Source organism: Chiloscyllium plagiosum, chromosome 11 (genome assembly GCF_004010195.1).
Source record: "Chiloscyllium plagiosum isolate BGI_BamShark_2017 chromosome 11, ASM401019v2, whole genome shotgun sequence".
NCBI classification, from domain to species: Eukaryota; Metazoa; Chordata; class Chondrichthyes; order Orectolobiformes; family Hemiscylliidae; genus Chiloscyllium; species Chiloscyllium plagiosum.
The window spans coordinates 67,280,494-67,305,022 of NC_057720.1; the positions used below are offsets into that span (position 1 = coordinate 67,280,494).

At 41.3% G+C, this 24,529-nt stretch overlaps 1 protein-coding gene across 4 annotated transcripts in view; it reads left to right on the forward strand.

Annotated features, from left to right (window-relative positions):
- acot11a (acyl-CoA thioesterase 11a) overlaps positions 1 to 24,529 on the forward strand; it is an 87,660-nt gene that overhangs the window by 1,965 nt on the left and 61,166 nt on the right. For 2 of the 4 annotated variants that reach the window (XM_043699647.1, XM_043699648.1), the window contains exon 3: positions 19,880 to 20,082. In XM_043699647.1, coding sequence (XP_043555582.1) covers positions 19,880 to 20,082 — 203 coding nt within the window. Of the gene's footprint in view, positions 1 to 1,653; positions 1,673 to 7,751; positions 7,818 to 19,879; positions 20,083 to 24,529 lie in introns of those variants that run through there. The other 2 variants (XM_043699650.1, XM_043699649.1) reach the window with 2 other exon arrangements.

The following is a 24,529-nucleotide window of genomic DNA, read 5'->3' on the forward strand; positions in this document are numbered from 1 at the left end:
GGAACCATCCTTAACTGCCCTTGAGAAAATGGTGACGAACCCCCTCTTAAATTGCTGTAGATCTTATGGTGCAAGTGAACCTACAGTGCTGTTAGGGAGGGGGTCTCTACGAGGCTGTGTCCTGATACAGGTTTACATTGTGCATGCAGAAAGTTCTGCACATGCACACTTTGTGAAATACCTCACCAGTAAAAACATGGCAGAGTGGTCATCCACAACAACTCTTCATGTGGATGCACTGGTTACAAAGGCCCAAAATTGTCTCTTATTCCTCAGGCAGCTGAGGAAATTTGGCATGATAACAAATACCTTTGCCAACTTTTATAGGTGTGCCATCGAGAGCATTCTGTCTGGATATATCACTACCTGGAATGGCAACGGTACCATTCAAGATCAGAGTGGTGAACTCGGCCCGGACAATCATAAAGGCCAATCTCCCATCTATAGAATCCATCTCCCAGGCCCGCTGTCAAGTAAAGGCCACCAGCATTCTCTAAGATCCATCCCATCCTGGCAATATTTTTCTACAACTTCTACCATCGGCAAGAAGGTACAGAAGCCTGAACACAAGCACCAGCCAGTTTCATAACAGTTTCTACCCTACTGTTATTAGAATACTGAATGGACTCACAAACTCTTAACATTCGCCTGTACCTGTGATTTTGATTTTGCTGTTGTTTACCTATTATTTACTTATCTGTGCTGTTTAACCGTGTGATCTGCCCATATTACTCACGAGAAAAGCTTTTCACTGCACCTCGGTACACATGACAATAAATTCAATTCAATGAATGTAAGTGAACAGGGTGGAATGACATCACTGACAGTACTGTCAGGGGTACCATGCATCCATATTTTTGCACATGCATACTGAGAGTATTTTGGAGGTGTCAACAGGAATTCTTTTCCTGTGACAGTCAAGGAATGCCATTATAATTCCAAGTCAGGGTTGTGTGTGACTTTGAAGGCAACAGGCAGTGGTAATGTTCCCATGTGTCTACTGCCCCTGTTACTGTAGGTGCATGTGGGCTTGGGTTTGGAAGTATTGCACAAGAAGTTCTGTCAAGTTGCTCCAGTGCATCTTGCATGCGGTGCACATTGGTATAACTGGGCTTTGAAGGTGAAAGAAGCAAAAGTTTATGGTGGTTGATGGGTGCTGTTACGGAAGGTCATTGTGGGCACAAAGTATGAACAAGTAAAATGAAATCATCACTCATTTACCCTTCCTGACTGCTCATTGCTCAGCTGAATCATTGACAAGGCAACATTTTTGTGGAGTTTTAGTCACCTTATCTTCAAGGATACTGTAAAGAGTTCAGGAAAAAGGAACAAGCATAATTTTGGGACTTGATACTTAAAAGAGGAACTTAAAAACATTTAAATTGGGAATGAAGAAAGAAGACAGAAGAGGGACACAACTTTTTTCTTTGATGTTGCTTCTCAGTATTTCAATGTGTTTGATACATAAACAGACTATTTGGTGTTAGATTCCCTCATTCTAATGTTTATATTTGTAAATCAGATGACTGTACAATCAATCCCCACTATAGGAAACAAACAGAATCCAAGCTGACATTTTCATGAAGTACTGAGACAACACTGAACTACAAATGGCTTATTTGACATGGTGGTGTTGAACTTCTTGAATGGTGCTGGAACTGCACTGATCCAGGCAAGTGGAAAGTATTCTATCACACTCCTATCTTCTACATTGTAAATGGTGGACAGGCTTTTGGAAGCCAGGTAAATTATTCTTAGCAGAATTCCCAGCCTGTGACCTGCTTCTGCAAACATTACATTTATATGGCTTGTCTATTTGAGTTTACGGTGAATGTAGCCCCTCAGGATGTTGACAATGATGGTAATGCCATTGTCTGTCAAGGGGAGATGGTTGGATTCTCTTTTTGGAAATGGTCACTACCTGCCACTTGAGGTGTGAGTGTTGCTTGTCACTTATTGACTCAAGCCTGAGTGTTATGACATATGGGCCTAGACTGTTTCAGTATCAGTTGATTCATGAATGCTCAGTATTCAGCACCAATCACCACTGAACATCCTCAGATGAAGGGAGAGTTATTGATAAAACAGTTTTGTAACAATAGTTGGATTCTGGGTACGACCCTGAGAAATTTCTGCAGCAAGGTGCTGAGATGATTAGCCTGTAATAACCACAATATCTTTCTCTGTGCTAGGAATGACTCAAATCAGTGGAGAAGTATCCTCTCAATGACTTTAGTTGCAATAGGGACCCTTGATTTCCCAACTGCTGAGGCACCTCACCTCACCTCTGGAATTTGGCTCTTTTTTACCCTGTTTAGCAAATGGTTAAATTTCACCAGAAATGTCAAGGACAAAGACAAAATTGAACATCAGGGAGTAAAACTTTCACATATCTTTAATCAACCTTTTCAGACATATTACGACACACCTCTGGAGCAGAAAGGTCTTAACTTGGGCCTTCTGGCCCAGAAGTAGGAACACCCATTGTACACAAGGCCACCAGTAAAGTTCTCAGAAGAGTATTAGAATGTGGAAGGTTGTGCACCACTGAACAAATACTGAACAAAAATAAATTTAACAGTTCTTTTACTTCCTCGTCATTTTTATCTATGTTCTATTCTTGCCTGCTGTAGACCTGTGCAATCTTTATACATGTTCAGTTCAAATGAGTTGGATCTGAGGTGGTGAATCAGGCAGCAGACTGCACAGATCTCTAATGAAGAATAAACATATCTGAAATCCCCTGTCTCAAAATGAAATTATTGTTTTGACCCAGTTTAATACATCCCCTCATGTTACTTTGGTCTGATATAAGTAGAATCATAGAATCCCTACATTGTGGAAGCAGGCCATTTGGCCCATTAAAGAGCTTCCCAGCCAGACTGAGCGTACTACCCTATCCCTATAATTCTGAGTTTCCTGTCTAGCCTGGCCTGCACACCCCGGACACTATGGGCAATTTAGCACAGCCAACCCACGTAGCCTGCACATCCTTGGACTGTGGGAGGGAACCAGAGTGCCAGGAGAAAACCCACGCAGACACAGGGAGAATGCAAACGCCACATAGGTAGTTGGCCGAGGCTGCCAGGAAGGGTAAGTTTTCCCGCTTAAAAAGGGACTAACCTCGGGAGTCGGGCCTCCATTTTTGACAGAGCGGCAAGGAGAGAAGGTGAGGTGAAGTGAGGGCTGACGGGAAGGTAAGGGCTTAATTTATATTTGGGCAGTGGCTAAACCCAAGATACTACACGTGTAGTATCTCCCTCCTGCTCCCCTTCTCTAACCGGAAGAAAAAATCTCTGTAAGGTAAGGCTTTTATTTCTTATCGTTAGTTTTCATATATTTAATTGCATTGTTTGATTTTAGTTAGTTCATATAAAGCTAAGTTTACGATGGCAGGGGACCACAGACCCGTGACATGTGCCTCTTGCTTGATGTGGGAGCTTAAGAATGTGTCTGAAGTTCCTGACTCTTACACTTGCAAAAATTGTGTCCAGCTGCAGCTCTTGTTTGACCGCATGACGGCTCTGGAGCTGTGGTTGGACTCACTGTGGAGCATCCGCGATGCTGAGGAGGTCGTGGATAGCACGTTTAGTGAACTGGTCACACTGCAAGTTGGAATTGATGAGGGAAACAAGTGAATGGATGACCAAAAGACAGAAAAAGAGTAGGAAGGCAGTGCAGGTGTCCCCTGCGATCATTTCCCTCCAAATCAGGTATACCGTTTTGGGTACTGTTGGGGGAGATGGCTCACCATGAGAGGGCAGCAGTTGTTAAGATCATGGCATCGTAGTGGGCACTGCTGTTCAGAAGGGCAGGAAGAAGACTCGTAGGGCCATAGTCATAGGGGATTCTATTGTGAGGGGAGTAGATAGGCGGTTCTGTGGCCAAAAATGGGACTCCCGGGTGGTATGTTGCCTCCCAGGTTCTTATGTCAGGGATGTCACCGATCGGCTGCAGAGCATTCTAAAAGGGGAGGGTGAACAGCCAGTTGTCTTGGGGCATATAGACATCTCGTACAAAACGAGATGAGGTCCTGAAAGAAGAATTCAGGAGCTAGGAGGGAAGTTAAAGAGGAGGACCTCAAAGGTAGTGATCTTGGGATTACTACTAGTGCCATGTGCTAGCCAGCATAGAAATGAAAAAATAGGCAACATGAACACGTGGCTTGAGGGATGGTGTAGGAGGGAGGGGTTTGCTGGACATTGGGACCGGTTCTGGAGAAGGTGGGACTATTACAAAATGGATGGTCGACATCTGAACCAGACTGGAACCAATGTCCTTGGGGGAGTTTTTGCTACTGCTGTTGGGGAGGTTTTAAACTAATGTGGCAGGGGGCTGGGAACCAGAAGAGAAAACAATAGGCAGCGAGGTGGAAACTGGAGACTGTAAGAATCATGAAGATAGCATTAATAAAGGCAAGAGTAGGCAGAGAGCGGATAAACGCAAAAGAACCGGTGGCCTGAAATGCATCTAATTTAATGCAAGGAGTACAGTGTGTAAGGCAAATGAACTTAGGGCTTGGATATGTGTCTGGGAGTATGACGTTATTGCAATCACAGAGACTTGGTTGAAGGAAGGGCATGATGATTGGCAACTAAGTGTTCCAGGATATAGATGCTGCAGACTGGACAGGGAGGGAAGTGAAAGGGAGGGGGGGTGGGGGTGGAGCTGCATTGCTAGTCAGGGATGATATTACGGCTGTGCTAAAGGAGGACACTATGGAGATCTTCGGTAGTGAGGCATTATGGGTGGAGCTGAGAAATAAGAAGGTTGCAGTTACATTGTTGGGGCTGTATTACAGGCCTCCCAACAGTAAGTAAACAGATTATGGAAAGATGTAGAGGCAATAGGGTAATGGTGATGGGGGATTTTAATTTTCCCAACGTTGACTGGAATACCCTTAGCATCAGAGGTCTGGGTGGGGTAGACTTTGTAAGAAGCGTCCAGGAGAGTTTTCTTGAGCAGTATGTCAATAGTCCGACGAGGGAAGTGGACCTGGTACCGGGGAACGAGCCAGGACAGGTGGTAGAAGTTGTGGTGGGGATTTCTTTGGGAACAGTGACCACAATTCTGTAAGTTTTAGAATACTCATAAAAATGAGAGTTGTCCTAAGGGAAGAGTACTAAACTGGACCAAGGCCGATTATATCAAAATTAGGCAGGAGCTCGGAAATGTGGATTGGACACAGCTATTTGAAGGGAAGTCCACATTTGAGATGTGGGACGCTTTCAAAGGTAGTGCAGGATAGGCATGTCCCGTTGAAGGCAAAGGATAGGAAGGGCAAGATTCGTGAACCGTGGATGACAGGAGAAATTGTATGACTAGCCAAGAGAAAAAGGGAAGCGTACATAAGGTCTAGGCAGCTAAGAACAGAACGGTCCCTAGAGGAATATCGGTAGAGTAGGACAAGTCTAAAACTAGGAATCAAGCGGGCTAAAAGGAGTCATGAAATAGCTTTAGTGAGCAGAATGAAGGAGAGTCCCAAAGCATTTTATTCTTATATAAGAAGCAAGCGGGTAACTAGAGAAAGAACTGGCCCGCTAAAGGATAATGAAGGAAGGCTGTGTGCCGAACCTAAGAGAATGGGTGACATTACTTTGCATCAGTGTTCACTGAGGAGAGGAACATGATGAATGTTGAGATTAGCGATAGAAGTTTGATTAGTCTGGATCACGTTGACATAAGTAGGGAAGATGTGTTGGGTAGGCTGGAAGTTATTCAGGTGGACAAATCCCTAGGACCAGATGGGATCTATCCCAGGTTGCTGAGGGAGACGAGAGAGGTAATAGCTGGGGCCCTGACAGATATCTTTGTGGCATCGTTAAACACAGGTGAGGTGCTGGAGGACTGGAAGGTTACTCATGTTCTCCCCCTGCATAAGAAGGATAGTAGGGATATTCCGGGTGACTACAGACCAGTGAGCCTGACGTTGGTGGTGGGAAAGTTGCTGGAGAAGGTACTGAGGGATAGGATCTATTTATATTTGGAAAATAATGGGCTTATCAGTGATAGACAACATGGTTTTGTGCGGGGGAGATCGTGCCTTACCAACTTAATACAGTTCTTCGAGGAAGTGACCAAGTTGATAGAAAAGGAAGGGCTGTTGATGTCATATACATGGACTTTAGTAAGGCATTTGGTTAGGTTCCCCATGGTCGACTAATGGAGAAAGTGAAGACACATGGTGTGCAGGGTGTTCTAGCTAGGTGGATAAAGAACTGTTTGAGCAACAGGAGACAGAGAGTAGTAGTTGAAGGGAGTTTCTCGAAATGGAGAAAGGTGACCAGTGGTGTTCCACAGGGGTCAGTGTTGGGGCCACTGTTGTTTGTAGTATACATAAATGATCTGGAAGAGGGCACTTTTGGTAAGATCAGCAAGTTTGCAGATAACACAAAGTTGGTGGAGTAGCAGAAAGCAGAAGGGGCTGTCAAAGAATACAGGAAGATATAAATTGACTGGGGAGTTGGGCGAAGAAGTGGCAGATGGATTTCAATCCAGACAAATGTAAGGTGATGCATTTATGCAAGACTAATTCTAGAGCAAATTATACAATGAACGGAACAGTCTTGGGAAAAGTTAATGGGCAGAGAGACCTGGGAGTGCAGGTCCATTGTATCCTGAAGGTTGCTGCACAGGTGGATAGAATGGTCAAGAGGCATATAGCATGCTTGCCTTCATTGGACGGGGTATTGAGTATAAGAGCTGGCAAGTCATGTTAAAATTGTACAGGGCATTCATTCGACCGCATTTGGAATTATGTGTACAGTTCTGGTCGCCACATTACCAAAAAGATGTGGATGCTTTGGAGAGGGTGCAGAGAAGGTTTATGAGGATGTGGCCTGGTATGGAAGGTGCTTGCTATGAAGAGAGGTTGAGTAGGTTAGGTTTGTTTTCATTAGAAAAAAGGAGATTGAGGGGGGACCTGATTGAGGTTTACAAAATCATGAAGGTTATTGACAGAGTGGATAGAGACAAGCTTTTTCCCAGGGTGATGGATTCCATAACGAGAGGTCATACTGTCAAGGTGAGAGGTGGAAAGTTTAAGGGGGATACACATGGCAAGTACTTCAGACAGAGGGTGGTGGGCGTCCGGAAGGCATTTCCAGCAGAGATGGTAGAGGCAGGCATGGTAGATTCATTTAAGGTGCATCTGGACAGATGTATGAGTAGTTAGGGAGCATAAGGATCGAGATACTTAGGAATTGACCGATAGGTTTAGACAGTACATTTGGATCGGCACAGGCTTGGAGGGCCGAAGGGCCTGTTCCTGGGCTGTAAATTTTCTTTGTTCTTTGAACCTAAGTCCCTGGCACTGTGAGGCAGCTGTGGTAACCATTGAGCCACCATTCTGCTCCCAATAGGATAAGGCTGTCCAAGCTGAAGTGAACTCAACATGATTCAGCAAAGATCTTTGGCTAAGTGTGGCATATTATTTTTCTGTTCTACTTTCCAATTACCCGTTTAAGTAATAGCTTAGAATTGAACTTGTAAGAAAAAATGTTTTGGCAGACAATATAGCAGATGATGAAGATTAACCAAACAATGAGTCTTTCATTTGCCTTCAATCATATGAGTTTTTAAGTAAATGCAGATTTATTAGTAGACACCAAAACCGGTTTAAATAGTCACATTTAAAGGCTTTATAATTGCTCTGTTCATATTCTGTTTTTTCACTGGTAAATGTGCCAGTTGGTACACAACTGAATTATGAGAGAACGATTTTGACCTGTATTTTGTGGAGGCTTGGGTTCTTGGACAAGACTGCAGTTTGCAAGCTACAGTTCTCACTTATGAATGCTACCCATGGATGCCTGTTGGTAAGACACTAGATAGGAATAATATTGAGTTAAGCTGCAATGCCTTCTCTGAGATTCATTAGGTGAAAAATGATGCATTAATAACTTTGGATTTTTCAATATAGATACTGTTTCAATCTGAATATTTAGAAGTGAATTTTAGACATGTTCAAATGGAAATGTGTGGTTTGCATGCAGTTTTGAGATTTGTTCAAAAGAGTGTTTCAAGTGTTGTTCGGACATGGGGTAAACCTCTCTGCTAATTTAAACCTGACTCTGACAGAGGCTCACCTTGCACTGTAATCTATTAAATTTCGAGAGGTCACTATTTAAAGTAAAATTAACAATTTTATTCTTTAAGTCCAACAGAGAATATTAAAACCAACAACTATTTACAACTCATTTCTCTTAAACTATTGTTTTACCTCCCACTCGACAATATTGGTCTGATTTTTTAAAAAATCTCAATTAAAATTTACAAAGAAAAAGATAACATTTCAAAACCAGCCAGCTTTGTCAATTCTCCTTTTGTAGATTTTACTCTGTAGATGTTTCTCTGGGTTTTCCTCAGTTATCTCTTCTTCGGTCTTTTGCTGCACAACTTTTCTTATGGACAGGTAGCTTTCAGAGAACTATTTGGTTAGCAGTCTATACTTGTTGGTTTTCTTGGCAGTTCTCCCCCTAACTGTTCATAATGTCCAGTTTTATATCCCAAAATATCGGATCATTTCACTAGCTTGATGTCATCAAAACATTTAATTCAAATTCAATTGGATTTTGGTATCTTGGGGCATAATTTAAACTGGCCAAATTCAAATTTGTTGTGTACCATGGCAACTCAGCTGCACTATTTGTTTCACAGTCAAATGTTACATTTTAAACTCTTTTAGCACACTCTGTGCCTCTCTAAGTCCATGCCAGCTTCCAGTTTCTCTTAAAGGTATAGTACCCACCTGCACCTTCATAACAATGTATATTTGGACATTGTTATGAAGGTGCAGGTGGGTGGAATTTAGTAGAACTAAATTTAGTGACCGAAAGAGTACTGATGGCTTGGAATGAGGTCCTGAGGCATTCCAGGAACAGTCTTTGCTAGAGAAAACAGACAAAGATGGAGGAAGCCAAGGTTCAAACTCGACTCTTAAGATTAATGACGTTTTTTTCAATAGCCTGTTTTGATTATAAAGCAGAGGTAATGCTGCATTTACATGCAGTTTATTTGCCTTTATTTGCCATCACCTTCATTGGTCAGCATTGTAAACATGTCTGTAAGATGAAAAATATTGATTCAAGACTGCAACTGATTTGATGCACCTATGGACAGCATCAGTCTATATGGCACATCAGCTGCAAATAATCCAGCAACAAGGGTATAGCATTGTGTTTAGGAATCAAACACTGTATCGGTCGCTCTTCATGGCATTCATTTGTGTAGTTGGAATAATGTAGATATGCCTTCTAGCTCTTGGTAGGTACAACCAATCAGACTTTGAGTGTTGACTCCCCTGGCATACCATCTTGCATGTAATATCACCAAAGTCAGGACAGGTTGGGATTTGGTGAAGCTGAGACATATACATTTCACAATAGATTTGCTGTTTCAGCTTTCTTTGTGAATAGCAGTTTCTACCTGTGCGATTTTATCAGTCAAAGTTTGGTATGTTCACTTTATTAGCAGTTGTGGGTGTGCAGGTACAAGCAGGAGGTCACAGAACATCTCTCTTATATAGTGTAGTCCAAACTGTCTGGCAGCTCTTCATTGGTCCTTTCTCAAATCCATTAAATAAGTGATTTCAGTTGAATAATCCACTGCCAGCTGTTGGTGCTGGAAGGAAAAGAGTGGAATAAATTCACACTGAAAGGCCACATTTACTTCAGTGTTGACAAACTAGTCAGGAATAGCGACATAGTTATTACAGTCTAATAACTCTGGATTCCCAACCCTATGGAAACAATTAAGGGTGGAAATGATGGCTGTGACAGAAGTTTGGGAAATAAATGTGCAGAATGTCCCCTTTCCTGAGTCATAATCATAGAGTCATTGAAATCAGTGAATGCCTATGTAAGGCTTCCATCACATTATTGCCAGAGCTGTGAATGCATGTGATACAAAACAACAGGTAGCACTCCAGTAAAATGAGCTCTGCCCAATTTACACCCAGTTTGAAAGCCCAGGCTGGTGTGCTCAGAGATGTTAAGGAGGTGATGCAATATTGCAAAATGTTAATCTATAAAATTGACAGTTTTTGAAAGAGAATTGCATCAGTAGAAAGTTACGTTTGCTGACTGTTTGCTCCTTGTGTCTTGAGTAATATACTTATTACTGTACTGATGTTGAACTGAATGCAGAGGAAAAATAAAGAACTATTTCTGATGGAGATTTCCTAACATAGCCTCATAAGCTGGAACCATGAAGGTTGTGCCCAACTCAACAACTAAAAGTGTCAAGTGTAAGGCACACATCTGCGAATTGTCATTTAACTGATATGAAATTATGTTTGCCTCATTGAAAGTTGAGCTTTCAGAAATTTTCTACTAACTGGAGCAGCTTTATTATTGTGTTGGAGGCATTCGAAACATTTGTACACTTTGTCATCAGGGGTCTTTGTCATATCCAGGTATGATGAAATTTTCGCAATGAATTCCTGCCCTCCTGAAGATGCTGATGTTTTTGGTGCACTATTCTGGAGTAGCCCTTTCTAAATGGCCATTTCACATGTAGTTGACAAGTTGCGAAAACAGTATATAAACGTTCAAATCTGAATAGTGCATCTCTTTCCCCTCACCACTCCTCCCATCTCTGATATGCACTCATTCTCAGACATTCTTACCAGATCATAACTTCTTTAGGTCGTATAGCAATTTGTCCAAAATGACTCATCTGTCCTGATTATTAGCAACGGACCACCTTCTAGACCACTCAGAATACAGGATTATACCTTTACAATGCTTATATCGCTTCCTGTTCTCATGTTTGTATGTTGACATTATTACTGCTAATTTACAAAGCTGAAGTAATTTCTACGGAGATGTGACTGGCAATTTCAACATTTTCATGTTGCCTGTATCTTCCTATTTAAACAGCAACACTGCATTCACCTCAGGTTTTCTGTCTGGTTTGCTTTGTGAACACAGGAGAAATGTTGTGAAATTTGAAAGGGTTCAGAAAAGATTGACAAGGATGTTGCCAGGGTTGGAGGGTTTAAGCTGTAGGGAGGGGCTGAATAGGCTGGGGCTGTTTTCTCTGGAGCGTCAGAAGCTGAGGGGTAACGTTATGGAGATTTATAAAATCATGAATGGCATGGATAAGGTAAATAGATAAGATCTTTTCCCTGGGGTGGGGGGGATGTCTGAAACTAGAAGGCATAGATTTAGGGTGAGAGGGGAAAGATTTAAAAGGGACCTGAGGGGCAACTTTTTCATGCAGCCGGCAGTACTTGAATGGAATGAATTGCGAGATGAAGTAGTGGAGGCTGGTACAATTACAACATTTAAAAGGCAATTGGATGGTTACATGAATAGGAACAGTTTAGATGATATGGATCAATGCTAGCAAATGGGACTAGATTAACTTAGGATATTCGGTAGGCATGAACAAGTTGGGCCGAAGGATCTGTATCCATGCTATACATCTTTATGACTCTATTAATGTCTTAAACAGTTGTATATTTCTGACCTTATCCCCAGTGGTTCCATTGATCTTTACATCAGATATATCCAGAACTAGTTTCATGATAGCTGTGCATTCACTCTTCCCTTTTTGCTGTTTTCTGCAGCTAAAGGTTTTCATGGTCAAATTCAATCTTTGTGTGAGTTTTTTTCCCACGATGGTTCATTTTTTTTTGTTCACATTTTCAGTAATTTTGTCTGTTTGACTCCCTTTTCATTGCTATCTTGAGCTAATCTCCCATGTTAAATTCTTGGCTTGAGCATTTGCTTCACTGTCATGAACAGAGGATGATAGAAAAAGAAGTGGCTTCTTTTTCTTAGTCGTTGAGCCTAGCCTGCCATTCAACTATACCATGGCTGATGTATACCTCGATTTGATTCATCTCCCTTAGCACCCTTAACTAATAAAAACATTGTCAATCACAGTCTTGAAAATTTCAGTTGACCCAAATGCTCAGTCTAAAGGCAAATGGAATTTCTAACTTTTGTAATGCTTTGTGTGGAAAAAAAACTTAAGTGATTTTCCCCAAACTTTTAATCTCAAGGAAGTAAAACAGTCTTTTTCATTATGTTACCCTGTAAGCCTTGGTATAACATTGTATTGACAAATCAGTGCTGTAACTGTCTACTTGAGGACTGTGGCCCAAAAGTAAACACAGTGCTCCAGCATTGATTGATCAAAGTTCTTTAAACTTAAACAGTAAAAAATACACTTTTTATTCCAATCATCTTGAATTTAGCCTTTTTATTTGACACCCACAGCATTTCCATATTTCCTTGTTACAGGTAAGCCAGAGGAGATTTGTTGTCACAACTCATATGTTCTTTGGCTGCATCTCTCTGCTAGTTTCACCAATGGTTAATCAACAAGATCAGTTTCAATTTCTGCTGCCTTTATATCTACCTCTGAAACTAGGACAATAATGTAAAGTGTCCTCACTCAATGTTGTCTACTTTTTGATCTAGACAGTTTATCTGGTGAACTCTGGTTAGCTTTTGTCCTCAGCCAGTGTTTTTTGCACAACACTAACTTCTTGAACTGAATGGCTTGCGAGGCCACTTTAGGGGCACTTAAGATTGAAGTGCATTGCTGTATATCTGTAGTCACACACAGGCTAGACCAGTGGAATGGCAGATTTCTTTCCTTCAGAGACATTAAGGAAATCTTTTACGACAATTGATAGTTTCATGGCATCATTAACAGATTCCTATGCCAGTTCTGTGAACGGAATTTAAATTCCAATATTTTCTGTGGTGAGATTTGAACCCATGCTCCCAGAGCATTAATCTGGGCCTGTGGATTACTCTTCTACTGACGTTATCACTACGCCACCAACATCTCTTTCCTTGTGCCTGTCTTGCTATCAAATTATAAATTGGTTCTGATTAAACCTCTTCAATTGTTGTTTTCTGCAATTCCCTTTGACTGCAGAAACTGAAGAGCAGTGGGCAGAAATGCCATCCCAAAAAAAGCTGTAGATAAACCCTGTATCAAGCCAAACTCTGTGCAAATAAAAGACGTGGGAGTTGTTGCTTTGGATTGCCTGAATCCCATGTGGAAACTAAATTTTGCTTGCTTGCTCAGCTTTATTTAGTGCTGAGTTCAGGAGATGTAGGATTGGTACTGCCCCTCAGAAGATGTTTTCTTATTAGTAACTGAAACAACTGTGATTCTGATTGTATAAGACCAGTTAGAAGATATAAGGGTGAATTCACAGGCCATGTATTTCCGCTGAGGAGCCACACTTGTCTGGAGTATGAATTTGAGACACCGTAATGTCCATCATTTGACACTGGCTTCTTTCTGGAAGCAGAGTATTTGTGAATGTGCATAACAGTCTTTACCAGTGTTAGTTATGAGAAAAAGATTAAGATTTAATTTTTAAAAATCAGAGGACATTCATGCACAATTGATCGTGACATGAAAAGAAATGCCAAGTTAACTTCTCTTTCTAGCTTTCCATACTCTCTTTCCACCAATTCTGCCCATCCCATACTGCGGTTGTACAGGACATTGGTTAGGCCACTTTTGGAATATTGTATGCAATTCTAGTCTTCCTCCTATAAGAAGGAAGTTGTGAAACTTGAAAGGGTTCAGAAAAGATTTACAATAATGTTGCCAGGGTTGGAGGATTGGAGCTACAGCAAGAGGCTTGAATAGGTTGGGGCTATTTTCCCTGGAGCATCAGAGGCTGAGGGGTGACTTTATGGAGGTTTATAAAATCAATTCGGACATGAATAGGGTAAATAGACAAGATTTTTTTTTCTCTGGGGTGGGGGAGTCGAGAACTAGAGGGCATAGATTTAGAGTGAGAAGGGAAAGATATAGAAGGAACCTCCGGGGCAACTTTTTCACGCAAAGATGGTGCGTGTATGGAATGAGCTGCCAGAGGAAGAGGAGGAGATTGGTACAATTACAACATTTAAAAGACATCTGCATGGGTATATGAATAAGAAGGGTTTAGAGGGATATGGCCAAGTGCTAGCAAATGGGACTAGATTAATTTAGGATATCTGGTCAGCATGGACAAGTTGGAACAAAGAGTCTGTATCTATGCTGTACATCTCTAGGACACTCGAACACAATGGTTGCTGGTATCAGTGATAGAAACAAGGAGAAAATGCATATTTGTGAGAGGAGAAATATATGGGGGTGGGGTAGGGGTTGCAGAGGTGGCATCTATTTTCTTTGATTTATTTTCTGCATCACTAGCTTTTCCAAACATGCTTCTGGATTAAGCATAACCAAAATGTAATGACCACCATAACAGCTATCTAATTGAACCACTAACTCATCTGGAGGGACTTTATTTCTGGGCTGAATATTAAGAGATCATAACACTCAGTTAATTGCACTTTTGTCTGAAGGTGCAGATTGGAAGGAAAAAGTATCATATTGAAATATGCTTTTTGCTTAATTACAATTCTGTCAATATCTGTAGATTTGAGAGCAGAATGCTTCAGTGTCTGCCCAAATTATGCACTGATCACTGTTTTCTATAGTTAGGATTTCTTGTTGCTATGGTAGTTCACTTTCAGTAGTTCTATGGTTTAAAAGTTCATGGGTTTTTCAATCAGAGCTGAGTGGTTTTGGTTTCATTCACAAGAATTAGATTAACCTCCATTCACTCAGTAATCAATGATATGGAGTTAGCACATACTGTGTCATAGCCACAAGATACAGACTGCTAGCAAAGGTAATTTGTATTGTATAAGATAAAAAAAAGTAAAGCCTTTGTTCATTGTTCGCTTTGTGTGGTCGAAATCTGAGGAACCTTGGCAGCATGCCTTGCTGAAATAAGTTAAACAGCAATAAACCTTTGTAAGTTTGAAGGTTAATAATAAGTAATGCAGATCTCAACTATAAATTCAATATTTGTATTTGGTGCCTTTTTTCCTTTTATCTAGTCCATAGTAAAAATACCTTCTGAAGAATATATAAAAATAGTGCAGAAGTCCGTGTTTGTGCTATTTCATGTGTCGCTTTCTATTTATTCCATGTTCCTGAATGAAATTAATCTCTCCTGTCTCCACTATTCCCTCACATCAAAATGTGCAAGAAGCTCATGGACTTGATAGTCATCAAGATTAAGAGCACCCAATCTGCTACCTGTTCTGTTTCCCTCCCTTCCTTCCTTAAATCAGCCAGATTAAATTTCCTCGAGGGCAACCACAACACCGCTGCCCTCCAACCCATCATCAGTTTAACTGCAAACTCGTGTTTCTTTTATTTGTTACTTCACTATTTCTTGAATGTAGAGTCATAGATTGGCAACAGCACAGAAGGAGGCCATTTTGGCCTTTGGGTCAGTGGTGGCTTGCTGTAGGAGCAATGAAGCAAGCCTCACTCTCCGGCCTTTTCCACAGAGACCTGCAAATTTTTCACTTTCAGGCACTTTTCTATTTCTCTTTTGAAAGCTACAAGTGAATCTGCCTTTAGTATCCCCTCAACTAGAATATTCTATATTCCGATTTGGATCCGTGCAGATTGGAAGAAAGAAATCTGATCCTGATCGATGTTTTTTAAAAATAAGATTTCTTATGTCACTGTTGGTGTTTAGCCAATCTCATTAAATCAAGATTCCCCGGTTTTTGGCCCCTGCCAAAGGGAAAAGTGTGTCTCTCTCTTTCTTGAGACTCCACGTAATTTACAACATTTTAACAAATCTTCTCTGAACCTTCTCTCTGCCTCTGCCTTAGCTCCTTTGCTGTTTCTTTTATGCTTTGTAATCCTTTTAACTTTACTATTGCAATTCACATTTGGTTGAACCACAGCTAGCACTTCCTGTGCACTTGAGCCCATCCAAAACTCTCCTGCTCATGTCCTAACTTGCTATCTAAATAAGGAGACTGGAGAGCATGTCACAGGAGCACCAGACATACCTAAAAATGTAAACAAAAAGAACTGCAGATGTTGGAAATCAGAAACAAAAACAGAAGTTGCTGGAAAAGCTCAGCAGATCTGGCAGCATCTGTGGAGAGAAATCAGAGTTAACATTTCAGGTCCAGTGCCCCATCCTCCGAACTGAAGACCTGAAACATTAACTCTGATTTCTGTCCACAGATGCTGCCAGACCTGCTGAGCCTTTCCAACAATTTCTGTTATTGTACCAAAAAATGAGATGCTAACCTGGTGAAGCTACAATAAAAGACTACATGCATGCTAAACAGTGAAAGAGGCATATCACAGGTTGAGCAAAACAATCTCACAACCAGTGTTTCAGATCACAGCCTTGTATTTCTGCTCATGCAGTTGTGAATGGTGGTGGACCTTCAAGCAGCTAACTGATGGAGGAGGCTGCACAGATATCACCCTGCTCTGTGATGGAGTATACCGACATTTCCATGCAAAAGACAAGGCTCAACAAGAAATGTGAAATGGGTGATCCACCTCTACAGTCTCTTAAGGTCCTCCTCATCATGGATGGCAGTCTTCATCCTATTCAGTTCAGTCCAGTGTCATCAGCAAGAAACAAACAAAAGCACTGAATACAGTGAAGGCTCTTACCTCATCTTATCTTAGCTTTAGTACTGAAGACTTATGGTTCTGAACTTGCAATGCTGTCAGCCAATACAGCTTCAACACATCTGACAATGTAGGAAATTTTCCAGCTTTTGTTCCACTAAGAAGTTTTTTATTCAAACTTTTCATATTTATTGTTGACACACCTCTATGGCAGATGGGACTTGAATTTAGACTTTTCAGCTCAGAGCTATGATCATTACCAATTTGCCACAAGAGCCCTTTATGTCCACTGAAAACAGGGAAATCAAATGACAAATTACTCAGGGATTTTCCTAAGAATTGCACACAGCGTTCAATACCATTTACAAGTCCTCAATCACTGAAATAGTCAATGCAGCGAAACATTCTGGCTTGGGCTGATAAATGGATAGCACTACACAAGCCACACAGGTGCCAGGCAATTAATATATCCAACAAGACAGAATCTAACCATATACCCTTGACTGTTAATGGCATCACATAGAGTCATAGAGTCCTATGGCACAGAGACAGGCCCTTTGGCCCAAACTGGTCCTTGTGATCAAAATGTCCATTAACACTAACCCCCATTTCCCTCCACTTGGTCCATATGCATCTAAACCTTTCCTATCCATGTATTTGTCGAAATGTCTTTTAAATGTTGTTAATATACCAGCCTTAACCACTTCCACTGGCAGCTCGTTCCATATGTTTACCACCCTCTGTGTAAAAAAAAGTTACCCCTCAGGTTCCCTTTTATTCTTTCCCCTTTGACCTTAAACAGATGCCCTCTAGTCCTGGATCCTCCCTACTATTTAAAGAAAAATGTCTTAGCTTCTTCAACTTCTCCCTATAACTCAGATCATTGAGTCCTGGCAACAACCTTGTAAATTTCTACTGTACTCTTTCTAGTTTAATAACACCCTTTCTATAACAAGGTGACCAAAACTGAACGCAGTACTCCAGGTGCGGCCTCAATGTCATGTACAACTGCAACACAAATTCCCAACTTCTATACTCAGTGCCCTGACTGATGAAGGCCAGAGTGCCAAAAGCCACCTTCACTGCTCTACCTGTGACTCCGCTTTCAGAGAACCATACACCTGAACTCCAAGGTCCATCTGTTCCACTGCACTGTTTAAGGCCCTACAATTCACCATGAAACTCCTACCTTGATTTGACTTTCCAAATTGCAAGACCCCACATTTATGTATATTAAACTCCATTCACCATTTCTTGGCCCACTTCCCCAGCTGATCAAGATCCTGCTGCAATTTCTGATAACCTTTTTTGCTGTTCATGATACCTCCTATTTTCTTGTAATCTGCACACTTACTAATCTCATCCAAATCATTGGTATAGATAACAAACAGCAATGGGCCCAGCACAAACCCCTGAGGTACTCAATTAGTCACAGGCTTCCAGTCTGCCAAGCATCCTTCCACTATTACCTTCTGCTTCCTTTCATCAAGTCAATTGTGTTCACAATTTGCCAGCTCCCCCTGGATTCCATGCAATCTAACCTACCAGAGAAGTCTACCATGTGGAACCTTATTAAAGGCCTTATTGAAATCCATTGACTATGTCTACTGCCCTGCCCTCATTGACCTTTCTGGTCACTTCATCAAAGAACGCTAACAAATTTGTGAGGTATGATCTCCCACACACAAAACCATGCTGACTAATCCTATTCAAACCCTGTTTTTCAAAATGCATGTATATCCTCTCTCAAAATCTTCTCAAGTAATTTACCTACCACAGATGTTAACTTACTGGTCTGCAGTTCTCAGGATTTACTTTGCAGCCCTCCTTGAATAAGGGCACAATATTTGCTACCCTCCAGTCTTACGGGACCTCACTCGTGGCTAACGATGATGCAAAATATCAGCCAGGGCCCTTCTTCTTTAGCTTCTTGTAGTGTTCTTCGATATATCTGGTTAGGACCAGGAGATTTATCCACCTTCGTACATTCTAATACGTCCAATACCTCCTCTATTGTGATATGCACTGTGCCCAAAATATCACCACTAACTTCCCCAAGTCATCATGTCTTTCTCCATGGTAAGCACAGAGGAGAAGTGTTCATTGAGTACCTCGTCCGTCTCCTGTGTTTCTACACAGACGTGTCCACTTTGGTCCTTGAGGGGTCCTATTCTTTCTCTAGATCTTTTCCCCTTAATATACTTAGTAAACCTCTTTGGATTCACCCTAATCTTCCAAGCCAAGGCTATCCTGTACCCCCTTTTCACCCTCCTGATTTCCTTCTTCAGTAAAGACCTGCAAGGATTCCTTTGATCCCGGCTGCCTGTACCTGAACCATACCCCCTTTTTTTCTAGTCAAAGCCTTAATATCTCTTGTCATCCAAGGTTCCCTATTCCTGTCAACCTTGCCTTTCACTCTTACCATTTGTGGCCATCCATTTATCTACCAAGGCCCTAAATCCTGTAATTGCCTACCCTCAGTTTCTTTACCTTTCTTTGTTCCTTTCAGATACTCCCCAAAACCTACCCTTAAATAACTTTGGGTCATCAGCCCTTATATTTCCTGGAACAGGACAGCGTCAAATTTAGTTTGATAATGGTCCAGTATATGTTTTACCAGACTAAAGGCACACTGTATAAAGATGAGTTATTATTCATTTTTATCATGTAGACATCACTGACAAGATGATTTATTGCATGTCTCTTGATACCCTTGAGAAAGTGCTACTTAGCTTTCACACTGAGCTGCTGGAATCCAAATGATGAAAGTGTGTCCACACTGTCATTTAGGTCAGGAGTTCCAAACCTGCTAGTGCTGCAGTGACAGCCATGTATTTTCAGATGAGTACTTTTAATAGAAACTTATTGTGGTATTTATTCAAAAACTGTATGGTTAACAAACAAACTGAATAGCTGAATTAGCAAGAAAGTCAAAACTATTCCTAGTCAAAAAATGCCATCTGGTATGTGATCATTGTTTGTCTGGAACTGTTTTCACTTAACTGCATTACACAACTCTGAGTGCTATGTGGCCTCAGTGCTGAAATCAAAGCAGTATGCACAGTGTGTTCCCCCAGTTCACTCTTTCCCAAGACTGTGGAATTTATTACATTGCTGTAATATATTTTCGTCCAAAATCTAAAGGCTTTTAAGCACCTGATATTCCCATTTTTTTGATTCATCTCAACTTTTTTTCTGACAGTCATTTCAATCTGATGTTGCACATTTTGGACTATTGCTCTGTCCACACATTTCTCAATTTAACAAATACAAATATTTAATCTTTTGATGAGCATGTGAACTATCCAGTATTGGTGCACTGTGTAGTCACTTGGAGTTCGTGTTTGCGTTCTACTGTGGAATGGATCCTTGAGTACTACCATGTTTTGCTAGTATTGGTTGTTTTTTTGAAGTTTGGTTGATCATGTAAATTTTGTATCCTTCCTAGGATTTCTTTCTTAATGATGGCAGAAATGAAAGAAATGGAGAAACTTGAAGAACCACTCTTCATTTTAGAAAATGGGGATGTATACACAAACCCAACGGAAGTGAAAATGAGTCAGCTTATCCTGCCGTGTCATGCTAACCACCGTGGAGAACTGAGCACAGGACAACTGCTGAAGTGGATGGACACAACAGCCTGCCTTTCTGGTAAGCTACCTTACTTGTGATATTCAATTTTTAGAAGCTTACATTACAGCTGTCTAGAGTTAAAATACTTAGGTAATCACAGGATATTTAGTGCATAAGACAGTCCATTTGGTCTATCACATCTCAGCAATGCTTTCTTTACACAAGACTGTAATTCAATGATACTGCTTGATCATCAAGAAATGACCTGATTTTCATTTTGGGGAATTTATTGACTCTACTTCACTAATGGTTTGTGGCAAAAAAATTCTTTATTCCAGCAAATTACTCTGTGTGTAAAACAAAATGCTCCCATTTAGTTATGATTATCTTCAGTCTACTATCATCTTGCCAATCTATCATTATCATCAACTCTATCACATAACAAAATAAAAAAAAAACAGGCACAGAAGTAGTTGAATTGGTCCTTTGGAACAACAGCACTTTAAAAAGGAGGAAGAGAGACAAAGGCAGAGACCACATGGGAAATGATTCAAACAAGAAAGAAACACACACTGCTGTCTGACCCAGCAGTGAATCAGCACAGCTACTGCCTCTGCTGTTTGATTTTCAAGAATCTCTGGATATCGGAGTGTGTCTAAGAAAAATTAACAAGCAGCGAAATTCACAGCTGATCTTGGAGAACTCTATGTAGGAGAGCTCACAGCAGGGGAGCAAGTAAGTGGATAGTTTTTAAGTGTAACCTTAATGATTTTCTTTTGTAAATCTACAATAGTGAGTAGAGTGGGTTCTTTTTTGATTATATGTTTTGCTCAGATCTGTCTAAACATGGGTACTAAATTAGCTTGGACCAGTGTTTTTTAGAACAGTAAGGCTGTGCTATTTTCTGGGTCTACAGATTGTTAAGGTGCAAAGTTGGCCTTTAGTAGATGATGTGCTCTTCCTGTCGGATGTGGGAGATTGGCGAGAGTTTCCTTGTTGCTGATGATTATGTCTGCAGGAAATGTGTTTGGTTGTGAATCCTATCGGATCACATGGATTGGTTGGAACGGCAGTTAGAGGCAATGAAGAATTTACATGAGTTAGGGATGTGGTGGATGGCAGTTATTGGAAGGATGAGAAACCACAGATACAGTCAGGTAGATAGGTTACCTATAGGAGAGGGAGGCAGGACATGCAGAGGTATCCTGTGGCTATCCCCATCTCAAACAAATTTGCTGTTGTGGAAAATGTAGAGGGTGATGGACTCTCAAGGGAATGTAGCATGGTCAGCCAGGATTCTGGTACCTAAACTGGCTCTAAACTAACAAAGAGTACATCAGGTTCCAAGCATTCAATTATGATTGTGGACTGTCTGATCAGAGGCACAGACAGATGCTTCTGTGGCCGACAACAAGACATCAGAGTGATGTGTTGCCTCTCTGGTGCCAGGATCAACGGTATCTCAGAGAAGGTGCAGAATATTTTCAAAGAGGAACCAGCAGCAGGTTGTTGTACGTATTGGAACTAATGATACGGGAAGAGAAAAGGATGAGGTTCTGAGGAAAAAATATAGAAGTACGGCAGAAATTTTAAAAGGAGGTCCTTGAGGGTAGTAATATCTGGATTACTCCTGGTGCCAAAGCTAATGACGGTAGGAATAGGAGGGTAGAGCAGATGAATGTGTGCTTAGAAGTTGGTGCAGGGGAGAAGGGTTCACATTTTTGGATCATTGGAATTTCTTCCGGGGTCAAAATAACCTACACACAAGAAGGATGGATTACACCTGAATTGGAAGGCGACTAATAAAATGATGGGGAGATTTGCTATTACTGCTTGGGTGGATTTAAACTAATAAGTTGGGGTGTAGGATCCAGGGAGGAAAGAGATCAGTCTGAGACTGGTACAGTTGAGAAAAGGAGCAAGTCAAACTGTTAGGACAGGCAGGAACAGAGTAGAGAACAAGATAGGACTGTTAAATTAAACTGCATTTATTTTAATGCAAGAGGCCAATCAACTCAGAACATGATTGGGAATATGGGACTGGGATATCATAGCAATTACAGATATGTTCGGGGATGGACAGACCTGGCAGTTTAATGTTTCAGGGTACAGGTGCTATGGGAAGGTATGATGATGCTGCTCCTTTCACAAGGTTATGCCAACCTTGGCTTTTTTCTCAGAGAGGTCATGAGAGCAGAGATTCTAAAAAGTCTGGCTTGGAGTGGTTTTAGGGCCAGTTTGATTGTTAGATTCCCTACAGTTGCGAAACAGGCCCTTCGGCCCAACAAGTCCACACTACCCTTCCAAAGAGTAACCCTAACACTATGGGCGATTTAGCATGACCAATTCACCTGACCTACGCATCTTTGGACTGTGGGAGGAAACTGGAGCACCCGGAGGAAACCCACGCAGACGGGGAGAATGTGCAAATTCCTCACAGACAGTCGTCCAAGGCTGGAATCGAACCTGGGTCCCTGGCACTGTAAGGCAGCAGTGCAACCACTTAGCCAATGTGTCACCCATTATAGCTAACAGATACTGCATCAGGCAAAAGGCTTTCAAGCTTAAAAGAAATACTTGTACAATGAAAGGGGAGTGGTCAGTTCTCCCAGCTTAGCTTTTGTCTGGTTTGTTTTGGTTTGGTTTTAGCAGTCTGGTTGTTTACTAAAAGCAGTCAGTCAGTTTGAGGCTGCTGGTCCAATAAATAGCTATTTGGAAGAGGGTGTTCTATTCTGCCATCTCTCTGACTTCTCTCCTGTAAGACCCTGTGATTGATTTTACCTTTTTTGTCAAGGGGTGTTTATGGGGATTGTTGTAGGAATTTGGAACAGCATCATTCAGTTGGGATAATTGGTTGGGTTTTGGATAAGTTGTTATTTGGTATTCTGTTTTTTTTTGTGTTTCGTTCAGTAATCTTGTAAATAAATCTGTTTTGTTTTAAACTAAGTGGTGTGACCAGCTGCATATGTCCTGGAACATCCACTTTACTCCTGCTTAAAACAACTAACAAACTTAGGGTCTGGGCTACCTTCTTGAAATGTTTTGAGGGGGTCTGGCATGGTCCATAATAATAGAAAGGGGGGGTGGGGGGCAAGAGAGGAAAAGGAATGACATTTTTGATTAGGGATACCAGTATGGTTGTACTTTGGGAGGATATTCCTGGGAAAACATTCAGAGAAGTTATTTGGGTTGAACTGAGAAATAAAAAAGGGGTTATCACCTTATTAGGATTGCACTGTGGGCACCACCAATTAGCCCCCACTCCCACCCCAGTCAGTGGGATATTGAGAAACAAATTTGTAAGGAGATCTGTTATCTGCAAGAATAATAGGGTGGTTGTCGTAGGGGATTCTAATTTTCCAAACATAGACTGGGCCTTCCATAGTGTTCAGGACTTGGATGGAGAGGAATTTAAGTGTGGACAAGAAAATTTTCCGATTCAGTATGTGGGTGTACCTACAAGAGAAAATGCAAAACTTTTTTTTTGGGAAATAAAGCAAAACAGGTGACTAAGGTGTCAGTGGAGCCTGCGACCATAATTTAATTAGTATTAAAATAGTGATGGAAAAGGATAGACTGAATCTAAAAATTTAAGTTCTAAACTGGAGGAAGGCCAATTTTAACAGTGCAAGAATTTTCAAAAATTGATTGGGGGTGGATGTTTGCAAGTAAAGGGATAGCTGGAAAATAAGCAGCTTTCAAAAATGAGATGATAAATCAGAGACAGTATGTTCCTGTAAGGGTGAAGGGCAAAGGCTGGTAGGTGCTGGGAATGCTGGATGACTAGAGTAATTGAGGTTTTGGTCAAGAAAAAGAGAGAAGCATATGTCAGGTATAAACAGTAGAGATCCCGTGATTATAGAGTCATAGCGATGTACACTCTTCAGTCCAACCCGTCCATGCCGAGCAGATATCCCAACCCAATCTAGTCCCACCTGCCAGCACCTGGCCCATATCCCTCCAAACCTTTCCTATTCAATTATCCATCTAAATGCCTCTTAAAAGTTGCAATTGTATCAGCCTCCATCACTTCCTCCAGCAGGTCATTCCATACACATACCACCTTCTGCGTGAAAAAGTTGCCCCTTAGGTCTCTTTTATATTTTTCCCCTCTCACCCTAATCTATGCCCTCCAGTTCTGGACTCCCCGACCCCAGGGAAAAGGCTTTTTCTATTTACCCTATCCATGCCCCTCATAATTTTGTAAACCTCTATAAGGGCACCCCTCAGCCTCTGAGGCTCCAGGGAAAACAGCCTCAGCCTGTTCAGCCTCTCCCTACAGCTCAAATCCTCCAACCCTGGCAACATTCTTGTAAATCCTTTCTGAACCCTTTCAAGTTTCACAACATCTTTCCAAAAGGAAGGAGACCAGAATTGCACGCAATATTCCAAAGTGGCCTAACTGATGTCCTGTACAGCCGCAACATGACCTCCCAACCCCTGTACTCAATACTCTGACCAATAAAGGAAAGCATACCAAACGCCGCCTTCACTATCCCATCTACCTGCGACTCCACTTTCAAGG